General features: G+C 40.4%; 1 protein-coding gene across 14 annotated transcripts in view; it reads right to left on the bottom strand.

Annotated features, from left to right (window-relative positions):
- Positions 1 to 234: 234 nt before the first annotated feature.
- Positions 235 to 22,948, bottom strand: part of LOC127385746 (uncharacterized) — a 47,099-nt gene continuing 24,385 nt past the window's right edge. Inside the window, exons 4-26 of one of the 14 annotated variants that reach the window (XR_007889736.1) lie at positions 21,914 to 22,071; positions 21,487 to 21,602; positions 20,973 to 21,034; positions 20,216 to 20,335; positions 18,150 to 18,217; positions 17,930 to 18,056; positions 17,642 to 17,761; positions 16,673 to 16,758; positions 15,525 to 15,647; positions 15,058 to 15,184; positions 13,705 to 13,838; positions 13,146 to 13,295; positions 12,502 to 12,554; positions 12,277 to 12,387; positions 10,363 to 10,413; positions 9,889 to 9,999; positions 9,134 to 9,327; positions 8,691 to 8,840; positions 7,939 to 8,112; positions 6,052 to 6,121; positions 3,443 to 5,532; positions 2,979 to 3,045; positions 235 to 2,190 (exon numbers count right to left, since the gene is read on the bottom strand). Coding sequence is in view for 4 of the 14 variants with exons in the window: in XM_051621819.1 (XP_051477779.1) it covers positions 8,715 to 8,840; positions 9,889 to 9,999; positions 10,363 to 10,413; positions 12,277 to 12,387; positions 12,502 to 12,554; positions 13,148 to 13,219; positions 13,705 to 13,838; positions 15,058 to 15,248; positions 15,525 to 15,593 (918 nt within the window). In the remaining 10 variants the exon portion in view is untranslated. Of the gene's footprint in view, positions 2,191 to 2,978; positions 3,275 to 3,442; positions 5,533 to 6,051; positions 6,122 to 7,938; positions 8,113 to 8,690; positions 8,841 to 9,133; positions 9,328 to 9,888; positions 10,000 to 10,362; positions 10,414 to 12,276; positions 12,388 to 12,501; positions 12,555 to 13,145; positions 13,296 to 13,704; positions 13,839 to 15,057; positions 15,249 to 15,524; positions 15,648 to 16,672; positions 16,759 to 17,641; positions 17,762 to 17,929; positions 18,057 to 18,149; positions 18,218 to 18,764; positions 18,822 to 20,215; positions 20,336 to 20,972; positions 21,035 to 21,486; positions 21,603 to 21,913; positions 22,072 to 22,948 lie in introns of all 14 variants that reach the window. The other 13 variants (XR_007889741.1, XM_051621819.1, XM_051621818.1 and 10 more) reach the window with 13 other exon arrangements.

The raw sequence follows: 22,948 nt of genomic DNA, 5'->3' as shown, positions 1-22,948 counted from the left end.
GCTGTATGGACAGAAGAGACCATTTGAAATGCAAGCTGGAACGTGTCCATGACTTTAAGTCTCTTTTGGAATCTATTGATACTCCTCTATAACATCCTGGAAATAAGCTCCTGAATCTAACTGTGTTGCATGAAAATGTCTTTTGCACCTGCTGCTTCCCCAGAAAGGCTCAAGGGACAGACTATTTCCCCTCTATGGCTATGACCTTGTATGTATCTCTGAGGAGGCCGGGGGGCAACATCAGTGATTTTATTTGGATAGAAAAAAAGTTTCAAGAGAAAAAACACGTTACAGAACGTGATGAGCCTGCAGAGGTTTTGGCAACAGGACCTGGCAGTGTGGCAGCAGCCACTGCCCATGGCCAAGTCCTCCTCCCCTGGCACCTGCTGCCTCCTGCCAGCACTTGTGCAGCCACAGCTCAGGGCCCTGGTGGCACCAGCCACCCCTCCAGCAGATCCTACCCCACATCCCGTGCTTGGTGGAACGTCATCAGCATTTGCTGTCAGGAACAAGCACTGAAAAAAACCCAAAGTAATACCAGGTGACAACTTAATTGATTGCCAAGTCAAATAGATTTGGGATGGTTAAAAGAGACACATCTAAACCACCACCCCCACCTGCTTCCCAGGCTCCACTTCACTCCATCATTACCCATCCCTCTATGTCCTCCCCCACTGAGTGGCACACAGGGCTGGGGAACGGGGATGGGGATCAGTTCGGAACACTTTGCCTCTGCTGCTCCTTCCTGTTCGTGCTCTTCCCTTTCTCCAGCATGCATCTGTTCCCCAGGAATACAGCCTTTCGCAAACTGCTCCGGCGTGGCTCCTTCCAATGGGCTGCACTCCTTCCCAAACTGCTCCAGCACAGATTCCCCCTTCTGATTTTTATATTGGAGAGGAAAGGAGAGTTCCAAGTGCTCTGGCGTCAGTGTCTGCTGATGGAATTGCCCTCCACTGCCAAGGGAAGCATTTACATGACGTTATCTGTGGACAGACCTTTGCCTTGCAAACCTCCTTTATCACAGCAGCTCTGGGCACTGGCTCTGTGGGGGTTAAAGCTCAGATGGAAGTCCTGGCTCCCCACCGGTTCCCCCCATCCTCCCCCAGAAGCAACAAGTGGATTTCTGTAGGTCCTGGGTGAAACACTCGGGGACACAGGATCTGCCATCAGCTCGGGTAAAATGAAATACCCCTGAGATGTGACAGGTCCAATCTCCTTGTCCAGTGCCCCCAAGACAGGTCAGGAACATCTATAGGAAAACATTTCTGCAAAACAGGAAAAGAACCTCCCTGGAGTAAGGCAATGGATCTGTATTTGCAGACTTCCTTGTATTATTTGACTTTTTTTGGATTTCAGTGAAAACTTTGCCAACTAAATATCATCAGAGTGAGCCATAGCTGATGTGCATTAAAAAAACCACAAACGAACAAACAATTCAATAAACCAAATTAACACCACCACCACAACAAAAACCCAGCTTGGTTTCACTTTTTTAGTTTCCACAAGTGAGGAGAAAACACAACTGGCTGTTGGTGACTGGAACCAGAGGGTCCAGCTGTTCACCTCATGCACTGATGACCAGACATGTCCTTTTCTCTGTCCCTGAAAAAGGGAACACTGGAAGTGCAGATTTCTGCAGTGTTTACGCTCCCGGTTTAGGACACTGAAGAACCCAGCAGCCTCAATAGGTTCTCCCTGCGGGCCTGATTGATCTGACCAAAGGACTTGAAATACTTGGAGAGCTGTTAGTCCTTCTAAGAAAGAAAAGAACAGTTGAAGATTTCTTGATGTATCCTCTTTGTCATTTAAACCATTTGCCAGGGGCTCCTGCATCTGTAATTTCTGAGAGCATTGTTGGGCTGTCCTCAAAAAAAGAGCTCTTGCTGCCCTTATCACCTACTTGTGATTCTATGTTGAGATTTCTCTCCTAGAAGTAAAACAAAGGTATTTTTTAGTAGTGAGACAGCCACACCTTGCCCGAATTCTTTCAGGCCTCTCAGAACAACCCCCCCTGGGGTGCACTCAGGCTGCAAGTCAACTTATCTGTGTTTTCCTGATAAATCTGGCTGTGCAGTAAACTTGGGTTTGGGGAAAGACCATGTATGGGGCAGTTACGAGTCTGATAATGTCGATATTGCAGGCATCTTCCAGGAATCCATGTGTTGAGATGCTAATGATGGACCGGGAGTTCTGGTTAAAAAAACAAAAAAAACCCCAAAAAACACACACACACACAAAAACAAAACAAAAAAAACCAACAAACAAACAAACAAAAAAAACACCACACCTGCTATGTCATCAACAATTTCTGTGTATGTTCTATGAGCAATGTCAAGGAACTCAACTGATGTTTGGCTTAACAGCATAGCACTTCTGGGTCCTCAGACACCCTTTTGTGTACCGGGTATCGTCATTAATCACCGCTGTGATCTTTTCAAGGATAATTCTGAATCTGCAATATTAGTTGTATCACTAATTAGCTACATAATACTTCACCGTTTTATTTGCACGATCACCCCAAGATTACAAACAAGAGTACTACAAATAAATGAAGCAAATTGTCTACTCTTAAAACACTGAATTTCACATCTGTTTTTGCCTCAGAACGAAGCACAACTACATCAAAATCTGACCAGAGATATAATCAAAATCTTGGGAGATCTAAATTATTTCTAAAATATACAGACAACAGTTGATTTTTGCATTATTATGGGGACTCAAGGAAACCACTACAGCTGTCTTCTCAGAACTATTTCTAATGGAGTGCAGTTCATCAGCAATTGCAGTCTCACCGCTAACTTTCTGGTTTGCCTTCTTCCCTTGGTTTGTTGAAAATTAGCATTTTTTGAGAATTAAACTTTCAGGCAAAAGAACTGAGCTATACCTGTAACTACAAGGACACAAAGATGTAACAGCTAAGATCTTACATTCTTAAGAAAGGTGAGAATTTCCACTGTACCAGATAAAGTGACAAATACCTTGTATCTTCAAGAGAACTGTAATAAGCCTTCAGCAGCCGTGTGTGTTGCAGCTTCTTAAAGCAGCCTGTGGAATAAAACATGGGCATGAACAGTTGCTTCTCCTTGTAGCCTTTTTAAAAGACTGAGAGTTCTTAGATTCACTGAGGCTCATCAGCAGATGTATAAGCAGCTTATGGAATCCGAGCGAGCGGGAGTTTCAGTTACATGTTTGTTATAAAACAAGTAATTCAGGGAATGGTAGGAATCCAGTTCTTGAGTATTAGACTCAAAAGCATAACAAGAGTTTTTGTATTCTGCAAGATACAAAGGAATTTTTTTTTCACTCATTGATCCTTACTTACCTTATAACTTGAGATATTCTATGCTATATTATTTGAAATTTAATAAACTGCACTGTATAAAAATAAGGACAAAACAATCTGTACTTCATTAAAGATAATACTAAAACAAAGACAGCTTACTTTTAGAGGCTCCACAAGTTCCAAAGTATGTTTCACGTAGATTAAATTAGTTATTTTTGATTCAACAGTTTTAACCTGTTGAAAAATCTTACAAATATTGGAGGTGTTTGCATGTCTGCCTGCTTAAAAGAATTAGAAACAAGTAAAACTCATACTGTTATCTGCAACAGGTTTATACTTGCTAAATTGCTAAAATACTTTATAAGATCAGTTTGACAACTCGATGTATGCCTGTATAAAAAATGTTTTCCTGAATTTTCCACTGCCTACTGTGACATTATGCCCATCAGTAGGTGCTCATGTTGAACAGACCACTCACACTTCTAGTCACTGAACATGTGGGCTTTTCATAGCAGCACCCCATCTATGCACTGGTGGAACATCTTGCAGAGAAAATTTTGATGGAGAGTCAGCGTGGAACAGGCTGAATGGGTTAATCTAGCATTGGATAAAGGCAACTGAATTAGCACTTGAATGAGCATGTTGTTGTATGAGTAGTAAGCTCTGCTATATTGCAGCCAGTTCAGACTGAAAAGACTGCAATTAGAAGTGATTTAATTGTGTATATGGTCCTATGTATACATACAGGCATCCAGTCTGACAGTTCCAGTCATACAGCTGATCTTTCATTAATTTTCCAGATCTCTTCAAGGAAAGATGTGAGCAATTAACATGCAGCTTTTGGGATATATCCTTAAAGAGACTTAGCTGCATTTATTACAGTCCCACTGGAGTCTGCATTTCATTTTGGTCTGCCTCATAAGATGTGCTATTTAAGGCAACACGTAAGAGCAGGGGCCCCTTTTAATTCATAAGATAAGACCCTGAGAAAACTTAAGAGTAATCAGTACTTCCACATGTTACTTATTCCTTGCGTTCAAAGATTAACAGAGAGGAAGGGGTCAAGTTGAGGACACTATTCAAAACCCAGATATGTCTGTGTGCTTCAGATGTAAGGTTCTCTGCTGAGCTATACTCTTAATCTACAATAACATGATTCCATGTCTTTTTAAGGTGCAGTCTTTGTCGAGTCCTATCATCTACATTTCTATGCTGCATGTTACAGCCAGGTCTATTTCAAAACGTACTGTATCCTGCTTTGGAATTTGTACCAAAACTGAAAGTAGTTGTTCTGTGTCCAGGAATTTTGAGATAACTGTAAAGCAGAAGTAAACAGATCAGAAACTGAACTTAAATTGTAATAAAATCTGTTTTTGAAATGCACACAATTGATTAGTGATACTTGTGCTCATCCTTTTCTTTTGTTCTTTCTTCACAGAAAACAGGTTAAAAACAGCTGCTATCAAATGACTTTGTCATAACTATGCTTGCTATAGCTAAGCACGTAGTGATCACTGCACAGGTGGACACATGTAAATTCAGCAATATTCTTTTTGTTAGATTGGACAGTGTTTCTGTTGTGACAGAGATTAAGATTACGTGACCTAACTTCAGGTGGACTAACTCATAGCCCAGAACTGTATTTTTTTTTACATTGATGTGGACCACTATGTTCTTTGAAGCAATAGAAAAAGTATGCATACACAACAAGTATTGCATCAGTAGTTCTTTCACCTGCTTTTATTGAGTACATTACGTGCCCTTCCAACAGTGCATCTAGCCATGGTAGTGAAGAGACAAACTCAAATTCTTCACAGAAGCTATTAGCTCACTTACTTCTATGCAATTTATCAGAGAAATTAACTTATCTTAGCAAAACACCTGAGAAAAATATCACTATCATAATAAAGAAGACTTCAAAAAAATTGTGTCCACTATATAACTGTCACCTAAAAAATCATTAAACTAATGCTTTTCAAACATACTGAGTCCTACTGCATACTTTCATAGCTTAGAAAGGATGTTTAAAAAGAAATAGTATGTATTGAATACTATGTATTAAACATAAACTATTACCTGTTTGAAGACCAAAAAAGAGCTCCTCATCCTGGAGTAATTCCTGAACACAGTCCAATCTCATGTTAATTGTTTCAGCATCAACCAGTGGCTCCAGGATATTGGATCTAAGTCTTTGACCTCCTCCTGGAGTTTTAGTGTAATTCAGGACACAAAAAAGCAAGTGACTGTTCCTTTGAAAACAAAACCCACTTGTGGGTGACACTTGTGGGAGGGACAAATCCACTCAGAAAAATAAAGATGGTAAATGTCAAGTGGCATTTTCAGGGAACAGGAATGCTTGTGGGATGCTTAGCACATCCCTCTTTGTCATGTGTATCATATGAACTACAGCACTTCAGGAATTCAGGTAACTTAATTGAACTTAATATTAGCCTTCATTACATCATTTTCTGAAGTATATAAACACATGTGTGCTCTTTTTTTTCAGTATTTTTTGTAGTAGTATTACATTCCTACTGCAGTGGTGCAGTTCACATTTTTTTTCTCTCAACTGAACTAATTAAAAACTAACTAACCGTACAAAAGGAGACAAATTATAATCTGAGATCAAATACTAATCAGAACATTTTAAGTATATTTCTGAAAATCAACTAAAATAGTTAGAAGCCCAAAAGATAATGAGCTTTATTTTTTTAAAAAGACCTGGCTTACATGCAACACAGGAGCCAAATAACAGGCTTATAACTTACAATTATTTGCATGTTCAGGGCTTTTACATGTTACACATCCCAGTGTCTCACACTTGAGGGTTGACTGTATCTGTTTAAAAAAAAAACAGTCTATAATATTTACATCCAGTACATACCTAAATAGTTCTAAATACCTGAAACCTTCAATGCTGTTGGCTTGAAAGAAGGCAAATAAAAACACTGGGGCCATATAAACATACTGACTGAAAACAGAACAGGAAGACATCCGATACAAATACAAGCAACTAACAGCATAAAGACAGATAATACAAACACTGCTGAAATACCATGCTTTAAAAGAACAAAGCAGTAGTCAAAGAAAGGTGGGCAAATTCAAAACCAGTTTAATTAAGGACATATTTACCACAAAATGCAACTCATGACAACATTTAGGGGGAACTCTACATTTGGGATAGTGTCCATGCTGCCTACCTTTAAGCAACTGAGGGCTCATTTCCCTGTACAGTAAATGAAGAGACAAGCCACTCCAGAATTAATACTGGCACAGAACTTGATTTAGGTGTTTCTAGTGTGTGCCTGTACTATTGACTTTTGCCTGTTAATAGCTGACACAAAGATACACAAGCAGGCTTTTGGGGTAAGATGGAAATTGCTGTGTATGGCCTGATTCAAACTTGCCACTGGGGCAATAAAAATTCTGCAGCAATACTGCTAAAAGAATCTTAAAGCAGTTTACTGTTGCTCAGTTGCTCCTGTGACCTCCTTCCTCTCAAAACCACCTGTGGAATTGGGAGCAGCTTTCAGAGAAATATTGCATTGGTGGTACCAGTCTTAAGAGTGGCTGGCTCCTGCAGTTCCATGTGAAGCACCAGAGCAAACAAGAAGGAACTGAGGACACAGCATGACAGATGAACAGAAAGAAACTACAGTTATCTCCCACTTCTGAGGAAGAGATCTAACTGTGTACTCTCTGTTCCTCTCAAAAATTAAAAAAAAAAAAAGAGGAAAAAAAAAAAAAAAGAAAGGAAGAAGGAAGGAACAGGGAAAGGGCAGAAGCAGCAGGTGGAAGATGACTGATCTAGTCAAAGGTGTCCTTGCCCATGGCAGGGAGGTTGGAACGAGATGACTTTAAGGCTCGCTTCCAATCCAAGCCATTTTAAGGTTCTATGACATCTCTCCAAGTGGAAAGCTTTTTAAAAGTCATACGTGGAGAAGAAGGAATCGCCAGGCTCCCCTTTTTATATCAGGGTGACAAGTGGCCTTCTGAACAGAGGTGGAGATCAGAACCTGGCAGGCAGCAAAGTGCAAGTGCCAAGATTTTCTAACCAAAAGTGTAACAGGCTTGAGCAGGCAAGTCATGCAGCTTCTGCTGCTTAGAAGGCAAGAAACTCTGGGTGCTCCAAGCATTGTTCTCCCTCTGGAGCACTTCTATGCAATCAAGTACCTCATTGCATGTGACCATCAGTAGAGAAATTACTTTGTCTGCCACTATCCCTTAGAGCTAAAGGAAAACAAAACAGTCTTCCAAGTCCATGTTTATCCTGTGTAAAATTAATAAAAACACAGGCATTTTAACCCAATATACGCAGCTTCTTACAGAAATGTTACCTCTTCCATTTCATATCATGTGAAATTTTGCATCAATGTAATTTCTAAATTTGTATCAAATATAGACATCAATGTAAAGATTACTATGTATTATTTCTTCCTGCAATTCACTTCTAGGATTTCCTGTGCTAGACATTTTGTGCTGAGTTGCAATGCATTTCTCTGTTCAAATAGGTGGGTTTTTTATAGCTCTGAATGGTATGCAAGTTCTGCAATACAGAAATAAATATAAATGGTCAGCTCTTTGACACAAGCATCAAGGGAACTCGGTGAAACATGACTTCATAAAATTGTAATTTGTAAACTTGCTATTCTTACCGAGAACCTCTGTTATTAATGACTAGATCGAGGTTTTGTGCCGATGACGAATCTATCATAGCAGTTTTCTCCCTCCCCTGAAAACACACCTGGAGTGATTCAGGAGCATAAACTGAATTTTGAATAAATTCAACATATTTTAGCAAAGCTGCAGCAGCTGCAAGACAGCAGTACCTTGGAAAGAAACAATCTTTAATGAGCATGCTATTTAAATCCCACAAGGCCAAGCAGTGCACTAAAGAAATCACATGCACACTTCTGCTTTACAACTACTGAGGCTGACAGCACTGCCAAAGCATCATGTTTTAAATATTCACCAACTCACATATAGTGCACATTTACGCATGTAAATATTGATAAATGTTTGAGTATCTCTACACTTCACACCCCACACTACACAGATCGTATTGTGAACACACATATTTCAGTAGTTACGTGTGGCTTGAAATGAAGACTCAGGTCACCAAGTATCACTATTTAAAATGGTTGGTACAAGGACAACATTTCCTGAGGCCAGAAAGGCAACTACAGCTGTTAAGGTGTACTGTCAAGGAGGGAGTAAAAAGGAGAAAGAGGAAACCTCTGAAAACTAAACTAAATAAATAACAGGCTTCTATTTAAATTTCTAGAAATATCAGAAACACTGACACTGGAGACCAAAATAAAATAATAGCTCTGTTATGATATTCTAACTTCCCCAACAAGCCCCAGACTTGGGTACTAACAATGTAAAAAAGCTGTTAAAAACTTACCTGGACACGGTGTCTTCTCCTTAGTTAAACACACTTTGATTGACTCTCCATGAAAACGGTGCTGAATTCAGATGCACACAATTGCTCTATGTATTCCAAACCTTTTGTTTCATTGAAGTATTTTCTTTGGACAGTTGTAAAAGCCACATTCTGTGAAGATGCAAGGAAGAGCAATTTTTCAAAAAGTTAGAGGATTTTTAATCAGACTGACTTCTTTATTATTCTAGTGACACACATTTCCAAGAATCTATCAACTGATCCAGCAATCTCTCTTTGTGGAAGCATTCATTCTAGCTTATTAGCACAAGCCACACTTCTGTCACTCATCTTTCCTTCCCTCTGGTAGTGAGTACTTATATAAAAGTCCCATACTACTGCTCTGAACAAATTAACAGAGGCTTTTTCTTGGATATTGCTTTTCCTCTCAAGAACTAGCTACTAACCTAAATGTTGGTTAAAATTAATGACTTCTTGGAAGACTTGATTTTCATGCTAGCATTGAGCTACCTCACATTCAAGCTGTAGTTTTCCTTTGCCAAGGCTTAAGCCAAAGGGATGATTATCAAGCTTTCCATGGTCAACAGGGAATGAAGATACGCAGGTCAATGCCACTGAATGCGTGTGATGCCCAAGTCACCTATGCAAGAAAGAGAGGATACAGGTCAGGAAGCAGAAGCGGACACGTGAAGAAGCTACCAGCAGTGTAGACATGAAAGCAAGTCCAATAGACACCAATACAGTTTTGTAAAAGTTCTGAGGCTTTGATACTCATAAATGACACATACTAATTCACCTCAACCTCTACTACTCTGGCAATGCTCTTTTTTGCAGTGCTCCAATTCTGCAATACATTAGCCCCATCTTTCTAGCAGGTTGAAAGAACAAAGAAGGGGCAAATGAAAATGCTTGATTATTTTATCTCTGAATCTTTCCTAGGTTCACTATTGCTCAAATTCAATGCCACAAATCCAAAACTTTCAGCTTTAATCAGTATCATCCTTATCTCTGTAACTGTCAAGATTAGAACTCGCAGCATCGGAACTTCATTTAGATTACTCTTTACAATGGTAACATTAGGCCCGAGAATCACAGAAAAAATCTGACTGCATTTAAGGTTCTAGAAGTTGGGAAAAACTCTCAACCAGATAAAAGTGATGAACAAAAACTGTAAAATATGGAATAACATTTAAGAGCCTACCTTAAAGTGTTCTGTAATCAGACTGAATAATTTTGTTGTGCTCCCTGCATCACAAGCAGTGTTCGACATTACTGTTTCTAGTGGTGTTAAAATCCTGAGTTTAGTAATAACCTGAACAAAAAACATTTCAAAATAATTAAATAAACACGCATATTCTAAAATACGTTGCCACAAAAACAAACCAGTGATAATTAATTACAGAATCCTTTTATCTTAAAATTGCAGTTCCAGTCTTGTAAATAAAGATCAAATTTTCTGCTAACAAATGAGTCAAATGTATCTCTATCTATAGATACAGATTATCTATAGATACAGATTATCTATAGATACAGATTATATAAACATAAATGAAAGAAAAAAAAAAAAACAGAGGTATCTATCCTCTGTCATTTAAACATAGAAACATGCTTCTTGTTGAAGAAAGAGATAATCTCCAAAACTACATTCCATGGCTACGATGGGAGAAGGACTTACTTTGAGCAGATGGCAGCTTCCTGGGCTTGCAGCTGCAAAATTAGTGGTGCTCTGGAAGATGAAGAAGTGCAACAGGTCCAAACATCAATAACCTTTTGATTGAGGCTTGGTATAGACTTTGTTCTTAAGTACCAGGTATTACAGAAGTATTTCTGTAGCTGCCAGGTTCCACGTGTACTTACACGTGTTAGGACCAGAATAAGTTTTAAAAGCATTTGTGATCAAAAAAATTCTACATTATACAACATACATTTTAGTAAATAGACTTGACACCTGTTTATACTGAGTCAAATCTACTTATTCTCTTAATTAAAGCTAGTCTTTATTCTTGGAATACTGTAAAGATGCTACAAGTCACATTTTCAGGCATGTGTAACTATGACAAAACCACTAAGTAAGATGTTTTATTAATGCTGGTGCTGCATAAAGCAGAGATTACTCACCAGACTAGCGAATAACCTAAAAGCTCAAGCAGAACCACAGTTTTATTTTAACAACACAGACTCTGAAGCCAGAGAACACAAACTGATTTCTGCAGGCTGAATAGGGCCTTTATGAAAATTCTGCATCAGCCTACGGATTGTTGCTGCATGTGCCTCTTACCCTCAGGCTCGTGGACAGCAAACTGAAGAACAAAGGAATTCTCCAGCAGAAACAGCTGAACCCTGATAGTTACCTATGCAACAACAGCACCCATCAGCAGGGACATGCCTACCCAAGAACACTGCAAAATCAATGGGATATTCCCAGGAAACTTTTGAACTACTGTGCAGGTGATGGAGCTGCCCTTTACAGCATCTTAAGGAGCATGTCAATATGCATAACAGATGAAATTCCAGCTGCAAGGAGTGTGTTCAGCTACTTGATCTGACTTCCTTGAACATAGTCCAGACATTAGGACCTCCTGGCCAATACTACTGTAGATTACATTTGCTAGATAAGGTACATGTACTAGGTTTAATTGTTTTTTCCCAATTTTAAAAAGGGGGTGGTGTGGGGTGAGGAAAATACCCAACACTTTTTCCCAGCAAAATACCTCTGGTATTTTCATGTGCTGAGGTGAATACTGGCTATGGCATTGTTCACCAGAATTGTGCAAGATAAACAGGCTAATTGCAACAGCATTAAAATATTTTCTTGCAAGTGGATTTCTATGAAAAAATTCAGGTTAAGTGCCATAATCCCTTTCATGGGGAAAAAAAAAAAAAAAAAAAAAAAAAAGGAAAGGTAGGTTTAATGTAAATTTTCTGCTGAAACAAGTAATTGAGATTCTCTTCCTTCAGAGATATGTTCATTTGTTGAGAAGCAAGTGCAGTTGTGTAACTGCAACAAGGTTTTACTGAGCATTTTTCAGAATTCCCTGTCACTTGTAAAACTCTCTTTAGTGCCTACAACAAAACATGATACATGTTCCCATGCCTGAGTTAGGCATCTCACCTTAAAACAGACCTTCCTCAAAAAATTAACAAGACTCCCCTTGAGAAGGTTCACAGCTCATTTTTATGCCAGTTCATCAGCTGATAAATATATGACACAACTGAGCTTTGTGTTCTATTATGATTTGCAGCAGACAGTGCAGGTCTGGTCCAGTCTCCATTAACATCCATTTCAAATTCCCTGAAAATCCTCAGGCTAACTATTCCAGCTTCACCACGTGAAGACTGAAATATAGTCCTAAGAGCTGTTGCTTTATTGTCTTCCCCCACCCCAGACTATAATTTCTTGAGTCTCTGCTCATCTTCTCAATGTATTTACCTATTTGTTCACGTATTTATACAAGGTACTAGAACAAGGCATTTGTGAAAGAAGAAAGGTGCATCAATTGACATCACTGATACTTGTTGTAAAGAATCTTCTACAGGCAGGTGGTGATGCTTGCCGATTTGAAACATTTCCATGTAAAGAAAAGCTCACCTGTCCCACATGTGATTCAGAGCCTGGTCTGCAGCCAAATCCTCCATCAAAGTTCATACAGGACAGAACAAATTCTACTGCCTTCCCCACATCAATAGCATCCAGCCTTCCCTGCAAGTCAGAAAAGAAACCAGTGCAACTTTACACTTTGCTGTGCTCATTAACTACAGGAACTTCAGCAGCACCAAGATTCTGTAGTTGCCCAAATGATGATTTAGGACTTACCAGAAGTGCAAGAGTTGCTGCAGCACAGAAGGAGAACCTTGTATCTGTTTCTCCTAAAATGTGAAGGGTAGGGAATGAAGTAAGAGTATTGTTGTTAACAGCAGCAAAAATACATTTAAACCACTGCTGAAAACACAGAACAATGTTAAAATACTAGGTCTGACATCAAACAACAGAAAAACAGACCTAAATGGTCTCTGTACTGTTTCCTTTTCTGGCCTATGAATTATTTCCTTGGTCATTTAGAAAATTTACATTGTACCTCACGTCATCTCTATGTTTACTGCACATAAAACAACTCATTTTGAGCTGGTGTGTAGTCAGGTGAGTATCCAATTCAATTCAACTAGTGGAAATTTACAAATAACTATATAATTTCATAATTTATCTGCAGTGCCCTACCAGGTAACTGCAGAGCAGGGGACTCACACACACAAGGACACAGCTCTTGATCTGCCCTAAACCAGGCAGCAGGAGAAGCCATTTTTGGTTTTAGAGGAGGACCGAACAGAGTTGCAAGTTTTCTTTTGCACTTATACCTGGAAGCTAAACCCAAAAAGCTACAGCAGAAGGAACGCTCGGCAGGTCCCTGCCAATGTCGCACTTCCAGAACAAACTCTGAGCAATTCAGACTCAACACTTACACCCGAACCCAGCCGCACATGTTCCGGGGTCCGGCCGACCGGACGCAAGACTTTCTTCTTTAAGAACGCAGGAGCTGAAACACCCAAACCAGCCCCGGGCTGTCCCGCCCCACACCAGGGGTCTCGCTCCCGCAGCCGCGCTGCGCCTCCCTGCCAGGAATCCCCCCGACCCGCTCGTTCCCGCACGGCAGCGCGCGGGGCTGCGGCGCAGCACGAACCCGCGGGCACAGGCCCCGGCCCTGCCGAGCGCCGCGCTCAGGTGCCGCCATCCCGGCCGCTCCATCGCCCCGCGCCGGGAACCGGGAACCGGGAACCGGGAACCGCTCCCTCAGGGATCTTCCCGCGCGCGGCTCTTCCCGCCCCGCGAGACGCCCGCGCGCTTCCCGCCGCAGGGGGCACGCGCCCCGCCCGCCCCGCCCCTCCCCGGGCGGGTCCCCCCCCGCAGGCGCGCGACCCCCGCTCAGGCGGGGAGAGGGGGGCCAGAGGGGGGGGGCGAGATGAGAGAGGGGGGGGAGAGAAAAGGGGGGGGAAGGGGGAGAAAGGGGTCTGTGCGTGACACCTGTTTGAGAGGAAGAGGACTGGAAAAAAGCCCAACAAATGCAGCGACTTCTGCGGGATGAAAATACAAAACCAGTATCAGGATTTTCAGTTCCTGCTGACGCGGTCTTGGGAATCAGACAGCGCTGCAGGCACCTACAAAAGAAAAACCCTCCGGTACGGATGGTGGAGAAAGTAAAAACACAACCAGCAGAAGACAGGGGTCACTGCTGAAATGTTCACAGCTGCTGGTTGCAAAAAGGCTGACGCCTCCCTCTTTGTACCAGCAGACCTGGTGAGGAACCTGCACTGGTATTGGCAAGTGTCTCAACACCGAATGGACTGGGATTTGTGATCTGCATTTCATTTGTTACAATGAAAGAAGGTGTCCTGGTTTGAGCCAGGATAAAGCCAGTTTTTCTTTTGCTGGCTCAAACCAGGACAGAAGGGATGAACAATTTCTTAATATTTTTTTTACCTATTTGACAGTGCTCTACGTTATCTGGAAATATTATCAGATCCCTCACAAATACAGGATTTCCAATAGGTCTGAAGAAGATTTTTCCATTTCTTAAGTGAGGTAAAGGCCTAGTTAAGGGAAGGGGAGGAGAAGAGGAAGAAAAAAATTGTCCTTCTTTCATTGCTGCTCCTGACAATACAGTCAAACTGAACTGAATGCATCTTAATGCTACCACTTTAGGTGCTAAACGATCCCAACGTGACCTGAAATGCCAGTTGTAATAAAGATGCTGTGGTGAAACACTGATGTGCAATGAGACATAGATCCAACAAATACATAGGACTAGTTTGATGGACAAGTTTTATTACACTATTTGGCAACAATAGAGATTTTGGACCTTATAAATACATCTGCACATCAGAGCTTTTCTGAAAGGCATGCTTACATTAGCAGTGATTTTTCATAAGCAAATTATTTTTAGGCACAGAATTATTATATTTTCCTTTATCTTCCAGGAAACCAAGCCAGCAAAATGGATTTCTCCAGATAATTTTAGGGAATGTACTCCAAGATTGGATTTTTTAAAAAGATAGAATTTCCTTTGAAGCGCTAGAATTATTTAAAATAAGTTTTTGCCCTAGAAAACTTGTATGTGAATAAAAAAATGGCAGATTGTATTATCTTTTTAACAGAAACACCATGATAAATAAACAATGCAAAGCAGTAAAAGATACAAAGCTACAACTTCAGCTGGCATTTCTAGGGACACTACTGTCGCTGCATTATGTAACCAGAAATTTTACACTTAGAGTCTTTAGTAGGAGTAAAGTTTAAAAAACAAATTGGACCAAAAAAAACCACAACAGGCTGAGGAAGTGTGCAATACAAATGCAGAGGTTTATTTTTTTTCTCTACCTGTTCCAAGCAGGGGGTGTCTTCTTGTAAACAGAATCAAGGGGTAACACTTGTTGTCGACCTTGAGTTTCATCAAAACCAGACAGAGCAGCTTCAGGAGTCAGTGTGACTACACAGTCCACGTCACCTGCCAAATGCCAAGAGGTAACTTTTGCTGCTTCATTATCCTCAGTTTGAGCTAAATGTGCAATCTGCATGACAGAAGTTAGAACAGCCATAATAGAAGCCAAGGTCACCTCCCCTTTTCGTGCTAATCATAATCATCCTGCAACTTCAATCAAAACATTTAATTCCCTCCCCTGTTGATGGCTCTGCTAGAAGAGCTGGTCATCTGATGGCTGGAGAATGCTGTCTTCTTTTTAATATTCCTCAAAAATTACTTGCCTGCTTGGTTGGCTACATTTTCATCACTACCACTTCAGTTCCTAGAACCAACACGTTTGAAGGCTCTCTGAGAGAAAACTCACCTTGCCTAAAATATCCTGGTTGCCTTTTGGATAGTTTGGGAGGGCACAAGTTTGCCTTGGCTGTTTCATTCATCCTTCTTGATGCAACATCTTTTGTTTTAGAAGAGAATCCACATAATGAAGCTGAGAATTAAACATTACAGTTAGCAGGCATATAGCATTGGGCCAAGCTGAAGAAGCAATCACTTTACCTGTTGGCAATCAAGTTCCTAACAAAAAAACCCAAATTATTCAATCATCTGAAACAGACTCTTATTATCTAGGGGACCACTGCATATAATCTCAGAGTACAGCAGTGGGCAGCTCTATGCAATTGTGACTATGAACTTTTGCATTACTCATGTATTTATTTTTTTTAAGACTTCAGGGAGCTTTTCACAAAGAGCTTCCAGTGCTTGATTAGAGCCAAAGCTGAAGAAAGCTTAAATGAGCTGGAAGAGACAACCACAAACGTATTGAAAGAAACCATTTTAGCATAGGACTATGTGCAGGCTTGAAAAAATGTAGCCAGCAGGGGACCCTGCGTATTGTGATTGAAGAATTATTTAATTTCATTAATAATTAATTTAATTAATAATGTCAATATACGATTTCTGATTAATGGCTTCAACACTTGTTTTTATTTGATCTGCACGGATTGTTTACTTTTTTTAAAATATATTTTTATGAAATTTTAGTAGTTTGAAAGCTTTCTTTAAAATATAATTGGATCTTTATGCGAAATTAGCAATGTGGTACACTGCCCTGAATCTTTCAAAATTACTTTAACATAAATTTTGGCAGTAACATATGAAATTACCAAATTCTCTGAAGAGTTTTCCTTTGATCTACTTATGACAGGATACATACAGTGCAAGTTGATCAGCTTGCAAAAACCCATTATGAAAACTAGGTAACAGAAGTGGTAACCTTAGCAAGATCAGGATGTAACAGAAGTTTTTCTCATTTCTCTAGCAGTTTCTTTATGAGACAGTCACATTAGCAGAACAGCAAGTTTGCCACTGATCCACAAACTGTCCTCATGGTTCAAATTTCCAGGGTTTCAGCAACAAGTGCTTGTACGTATACCCATGTGATTCAATAAAGTAATATAATGATATCAATTTCATATTAAGATGTTATGGAGTGCAGTGAGAAATAAGCCATACTGTGTTTGTCTGTGGTAATTCAATTTGGTGTTTTTTCAGTTTGTTCCTCAGGTGGGCTTCTCTTGTTTCAGCTTCTTTAGCCTGACCTGAAACCAGTAAAATAAACAGAGTAAGGAAATATTAGAAAGTAATTAAACACCTCCTCCAGTATTTTTTGCAACTTTTCAGGATTATGCCACCCACAGCTGATCCTATCTGCTTCTTTCTTTCAGCACACAGTATCAGGATTTGTCAGCAAAGGTCTTGTAATTTGTCTTAGCGTCTAGACTATTTTGGCAGCTGCCATCTCCTCCAGTTTTAGGGAGCAATGGACCCCGTCCTTTGATCAGCCTGATTATTTTTCTTTTCATCCTCAATTGTTTTTCCAAATGGTTTTTCGATGGGCAAAATGGTGTGTTGGGTCTGTGTGGGCAGGCTATAGGAGCGGGGGATGCTACAGGGGTGGCTCCTGTGAGAAACTGCTGGAAGCTTCCCCGGCTCCAGGTGGGACCCATCTCTGGCTAAAGCCAAGTCCATCAGGAGGGGTGGTACCACCTCTGCAATAACATATTTAAGAAGGGGAAAATCAAACTGCCAAGGAGACCTGCTGGGGAGAGAGCAGTGAGATGTGAGAAACATGTAGGCAGGTATCAATTTCCAGATGGTTGCACATTCACACATCTATTGCAAAGCTGGGAGTACAAGGTGCTCATGGAAGAAAATAATCAGACCACCACATCAATGTTTTATTCATCCTTTTGACAGTTCTCACATGAGATTTTCTACCTCAAATCAAGACCCTTTAAAGGTAGGCTCATTCAAATAATCAGATGCTTCCCTGCTAATGGAAGGACATACTCTCTTCTGCTCCCCTCTAATTGCCTCGTTATTTCCATACAATTTTTCTGCCTCATCTATCTTTTCAAAATTATCAAAGGATAAAAATGTTTCATTCCAAGGATATGTAATTATATAAATGTCTGAACTTACATTTAATTTCAGTTACAAGCTGATGAGTAGTATCAAACCAATTTCTGTAAACACCTATGGACTGAGAGAATGGGTCTCTCTCCCTTGTAAGTGCTGCCATCTGCTGCTGCTTCTTGAAATCTACAGAAATAAATACCTATTCTTAGAAGAAAAATACAGTAACATACAAGTTGGTTTAAATATCAGCAAAAACCTACTAAGCTATCACACAGTTCTGAGTAAGTGCTATGGATCTAAAAATAGTTGGCTGTAAGGAAAGGCAAGCATTTTAGAGTAACTGAAACATACCATTGTAAAACATAAACGACAGACGGTATGGTTCCAAAGGTTTCTTCAAAGCTGGCAGATCTGCCTCAAATACAATAATATATTCAGTGCTATCGCCTCCAGGACTGTTTTCAGCCAGCACTAGGTTCTAATAAAACAAATACAGATACACAAGTTTATGTTCACACCTGAGGTAACACACAAAATAAACATTTGTCAAATACTAAATGTTGTAAGTTACCTGGCACATCATGTCTATACAATATTACTGCAACTTTAAGTATTGGCCCAGAAACGCCTTTTATACCCCTAATAAAGAGAAGTAAAATAAAATGATTTAGCAGTAAATATCATTTAGGAATTAAAACTGTAACTTTACCTGTTTAAAGAGTCTTACTGGTTTTGGCTATATCTTTTATTTAAGAGAGACATGCTTAGAAAAAATATTCCCTGCACTGTCCCACAGGCAAGATCTCCTCGGATGTATTTCATTCAGCATGAGAACAAATGCAACACATTAAAAATAAAGATCCAATGCGCAAACACGGAGAAGGAAAACCAAACTATTCCCAGTGCTGAGTTAAAGTTACTGCTGTTACCACGGAAGTAGACAGCAGGTCCCAAATGAATCAGCAATATGTATCCAAACACTAACATATTTCTTATTAATCGCTTACTGAAAAGACAAACTAAATTCTTTGCCTTTCTTTACAAACACGTGAAATATTATAAAAGCATGAAGAAGGGTAGGCAGAAAGAAAATTAGTATTGGTAATATCTAAATGTGCTGTTACTTTGGGAAAGGTATCATGCATAAAATGAATAATGCTTATAATAAAACTCATACTGTTTCCACCTTTAACATGTAGAAATTGCTGCTCAACTGGCCAAATCACGAGAGAGGTGGTTGCAGCTTAAAGAAGAGACAGATATGTAATCTTCAAAGATAAGTCTTTATGGCTTTCAAAAATATTGCAGCCAAAAATTTTATCAGGAGAAGTCTACAGTGGAAATATATTTTCTTTAGAAAATTTATACTAATAAAAATCTCATAATGACTTATGACACTCTTGAACTGATTAATGAAATTCTTGTTTTCAACATACAGCCTTTTATCTGTTTTGTCAGTAACATCAAGAAATTTGTTTCCTCTTATTTTGTCTGGGAAGGACTAAGATGCAGGATTTCCTGGAATCCTTAACTTGTAAGAAACAAAATAATTTCTAGAATAGGCCATGACTTTTCCTATTTCTCCTATTGGAGAAGAAACAACTGAACCTTCTTCTCTGCATTTTATCTAGATTAAGATTGCTAGTAGCTTCTGCCTTGTCAGAATACATTAAAAACTGAGTTGTAAATAATCTGCTGCCAAAAATCTCGTGGCTGAACACCACCTAGCCAGACATATGCTTTTAAAAAAGAAGAAAACACATATTTGTTGTTAAAGTTGAAAGACCTGCGTAAGAGCATCCACTGGTGTTAAATAGATGAGAACCATCTGTGACTGTGCCAAGGACAGGAAACCTTGAGGGAAACCTTGAGGTTGCAGTCAGTGATGCCACAGACACTGGCAGCAATGAGTAACATGTACTTTCCTTCAAGGGCTGCTAATGGGTAACCTCTACCATCTGTCCTTCTACATTTTTCAGTAAGGTGGGCAATTTCATTTCCGGACATTTGTAGACAACTAGTAAACTACAGCTACTCATGTCGAGATTTTCATAATTCCATATTCAAGTCACACTGACCACCACAGTGCTTTTCACAGGAAAACATGTATTAGCATGACTACACATTGGCACGTGCATTCTAGCTGGTTTTGTTATTGTTTGGTTTTTATCTATGAAGGTACAAATACATGATGCAGAGTGCCTTGTTTTGGTAATGGTTTTGGGTGTTCTTATGTTTTAATTAACCTTACAACTAAGAATTTCTCAGCATGACCAATGTCATAGAAATGCATCTCATACTTGGTCCAAGTCTGGAGTAATCCTTGCTTTCTGGAGAAGTTCATTCCATAAGCTTGGACTAGCCACACAGAAAGTTCTGCTCTGTTAAAAGCAAAACCACACTCTTATTTTGGAACCTTACTTTGCTATAAGCTGTCAAACTCAGTCTTAGAAGGCTTTGGAACCTCTGGTGCCTTCAAGGTAAAGAAAGATCTTGGTAATGATACAAAAAGTCATGCTTAAGTAGCTTTTTGAATTAGGTGTAATCTCTTTCATGAAAAAGCCTTTATATACAACTACATTACGTTGCTGAACACCACCTGAGAAGCTAAAAAGACTGAATAAGCAAAGGTCATACCAACTGCCTTCCCAGATGGGGTACTTTCTTGGATGGCCAGGACAGAGGGAATTACAAACGGAGGTACATATGCATTGCATATCAAGCTGGGTGAGAACTCTGAATCTGAGCCTCAGCTCCCTAGGGAAAAAAGTGTCTAAGAGTTAATGCTACATTCAAGACCTTGAAAACACAGATTTCCTGGGATTATAAATAAGATGCATGGCTTCCTGATCTCTATCATGCACCTCAAAAGAGAGCAGAGCCACAGCTGAGAGGCAAGTTAGGAAACTTCCTGTCACCTCCCAAAGTGCTAACACTCAGATGCTTCTGGAATCCTGAGATAACTGAGCTGCTGCAGTCTTAATTCCTCTGATACAGGAACTAGGATCTGCTGTGCAGCAGTGGTATTGGCAGCATGAAGGTGACCCTGAAGTCTGCTTTCTAAAAGCACAAGGAAAGTCTGGTCCTAGGAAGCAAGAGAGTTATTTAACTGATCCTGCCAGGAGTGGAGAAAGAACGTGGCAGTCAGGCACCACCTTATGATGACCTCTAGTTCTGCTGCCTGTCATCTAAGACATCGTCTCTGAGAAGGTCACCCAGGAAGAGACCACTAAACTGACTGGGCCATGGTCATGGCTCAGGATTAACACACAGCTACAGAAGGTATCAAATCAGTTCAGTTCCCATTGTCCAGTCTGCAACTCTGTAGCAGTTGAATGTGACATTGAGAAGAATTCAGGAATGTTACTAGATAAATGACAAGCGGATGGTGTACCTGAAGTAGAAGAAGCCATCTTCCTTGTCATCCTTCACTTTACTACAGCTAAATGTTGTAACCTGAAAAGAAAGATGCACAATTTTTTATTCAATATACTGATAGTTAAAGTACCTTACTTTTAATACGCTATCAAGTCAATGATTTACAGTACTGATAGCATACAGTAATTCAATATCATCACCTGTAACACAGCTTCTAGTTTCATATTCTTAATTCTCAAGACTCTTTTCTTTGCAAAATTCAGGGTGGACACTTTCAGTAATCTCCCTGCTATATGCTTCTGCAGAGCAGTAGCATTTTTGTCCTCATTATAGTCCTGACATTTGAACAGTCTGACAACTTTTAACAGGACAGATATTGATAAACAAATATCATTGATATGAAATACTTTTTATTTAAGATCTAGAACACGGTATCGATCCAAGTTAAATGAAGGAAAGTTTCTAGTACAACGCCCTATGCTGGCATTTCATTTTAATATCCATTTTGAATACTCATTTTGATGACTTACATCAACTGGCATCCTAGTTCCGCTGCTCTGCATTTCCCACGTCTTCATAGAAATCCGTGCTGGATTAATATTTTCAAGAACGGTGTCATCTTCAGAAAGGACACTAACCATAACATCTGGAGAATGAAAGATAACATTTTTTCAATATTATTTTAATTCAGAATTAAGGCAAACAAACTCCCTGAATTCCTGCACCTCTCACACTTAAAGGACAAACACACAATACCCACATTCTAAACAACAAAAAATTAAAAACAGATACGGAAAACCTTCTCTCCCTAGCGCTGTAATTAGATCAGGTAACAATTCTTAGAAAAAACACCCACCTAACTTTATCCAATCACTGCTTAAAAAAACCAAAACCCCCTCAAATTTCAAGTCTGCCTTTCCCAGAGTATCATTCTTACCAAAATATACTTATACTCACCAGGGAAGGTACCTCCTGCTGGAAAAGAAGCATTTTTGTTGTATTTTACATTCAAGCAGACAGGTTTCTCAGGATCAGGTAGGACATTCAGTGTGATCAGAGGACAGTCTAATGTGGTCTTGTTGTATGAGGCCTTAAGCTGAAAAGTGTGCTCTCCCCTGAAATATTGATTTGCTATCAATAGCGTGATGTTACCACTGAACACACCTGTTTCTAAACTCCAGAAATACATTGACAATGAATATTCATCATCCTTCTACCACGATGCAGGCATTATAAATACACTGAGCAGCATCAACAGTATTTAAAATGCATTTTTCTACAAATGCAAAACAATATTATGGGTCAAATCCTACAGATATGAATGCAAAAACATTTAACTGCTGTGAAACACTTCAAGAGTTTAAGAACAAGCACTTACTGCTGGCTTTTAAGCTACCTAAACCCACTTAGTCTGGCAAGAAAAGCTGAGGGATACAGGGAGCAGGAAGCAGAATGGTGAACACAAGGAGGATACAGAAATAATGAATCTGAAAAATCAGATGGGACTCTCTGAATTTCTTTCTTCCTTTCTCTCTACAAACTATCTTTTCTTTCTGGCTGCATCTTTTCTTCCTTGCTTTCTTGCCCCCTTTCCTGCTTTAGCACCCCCGTTCCGTCTGTCTTGCCGGCCCCCCCCCCCCCCGGCCCGGCTTCCCCTTCCCTCCCGGCTTCCCGCCCCCCCCCCCCCCCCCCCCCGGCTTCCCCCCTTTCCCGCCCCTTTTCTCGCCCCCCCCCCCCTTTCTTACCCTCCCTCTTTATTTCTCTCTCCCGTCCCCGCCGGGAGGGGGGGGAGGGGTCGGACGGTTGGGGGGGGGGCGCCTGAGCGGGGGTCGCGCGCCTGCGGGGGGGGGACCCGCCCGGGGAGGGGCGGGGCGGGCGGGGCGCGTGCCCCCTGCGGCGGGAAGCGCGCGGGCGTCTCGCGGGGGCGTCTCTAGCGGGGGCGGGGGGAGCAGCGGCCGCGAGCGCGGGGCGGGAAGAGTCGCGCGCCTGTGT

Source organism: Apus apus, chromosome 5 (genome assembly GCF_020740795.1).
Source record: "Apus apus isolate bApuApu2 chromosome 5, bApuApu2.pri.cur, whole genome shotgun sequence".
Classification (NCBI taxonomy): Eukaryota; Metazoa; Chordata; class Aves; order Apodiformes; family Apodidae; genus Apus; species Apus apus.
This window is presented reverse-complemented; position numbering and strand designations above follow the sequence as displayed.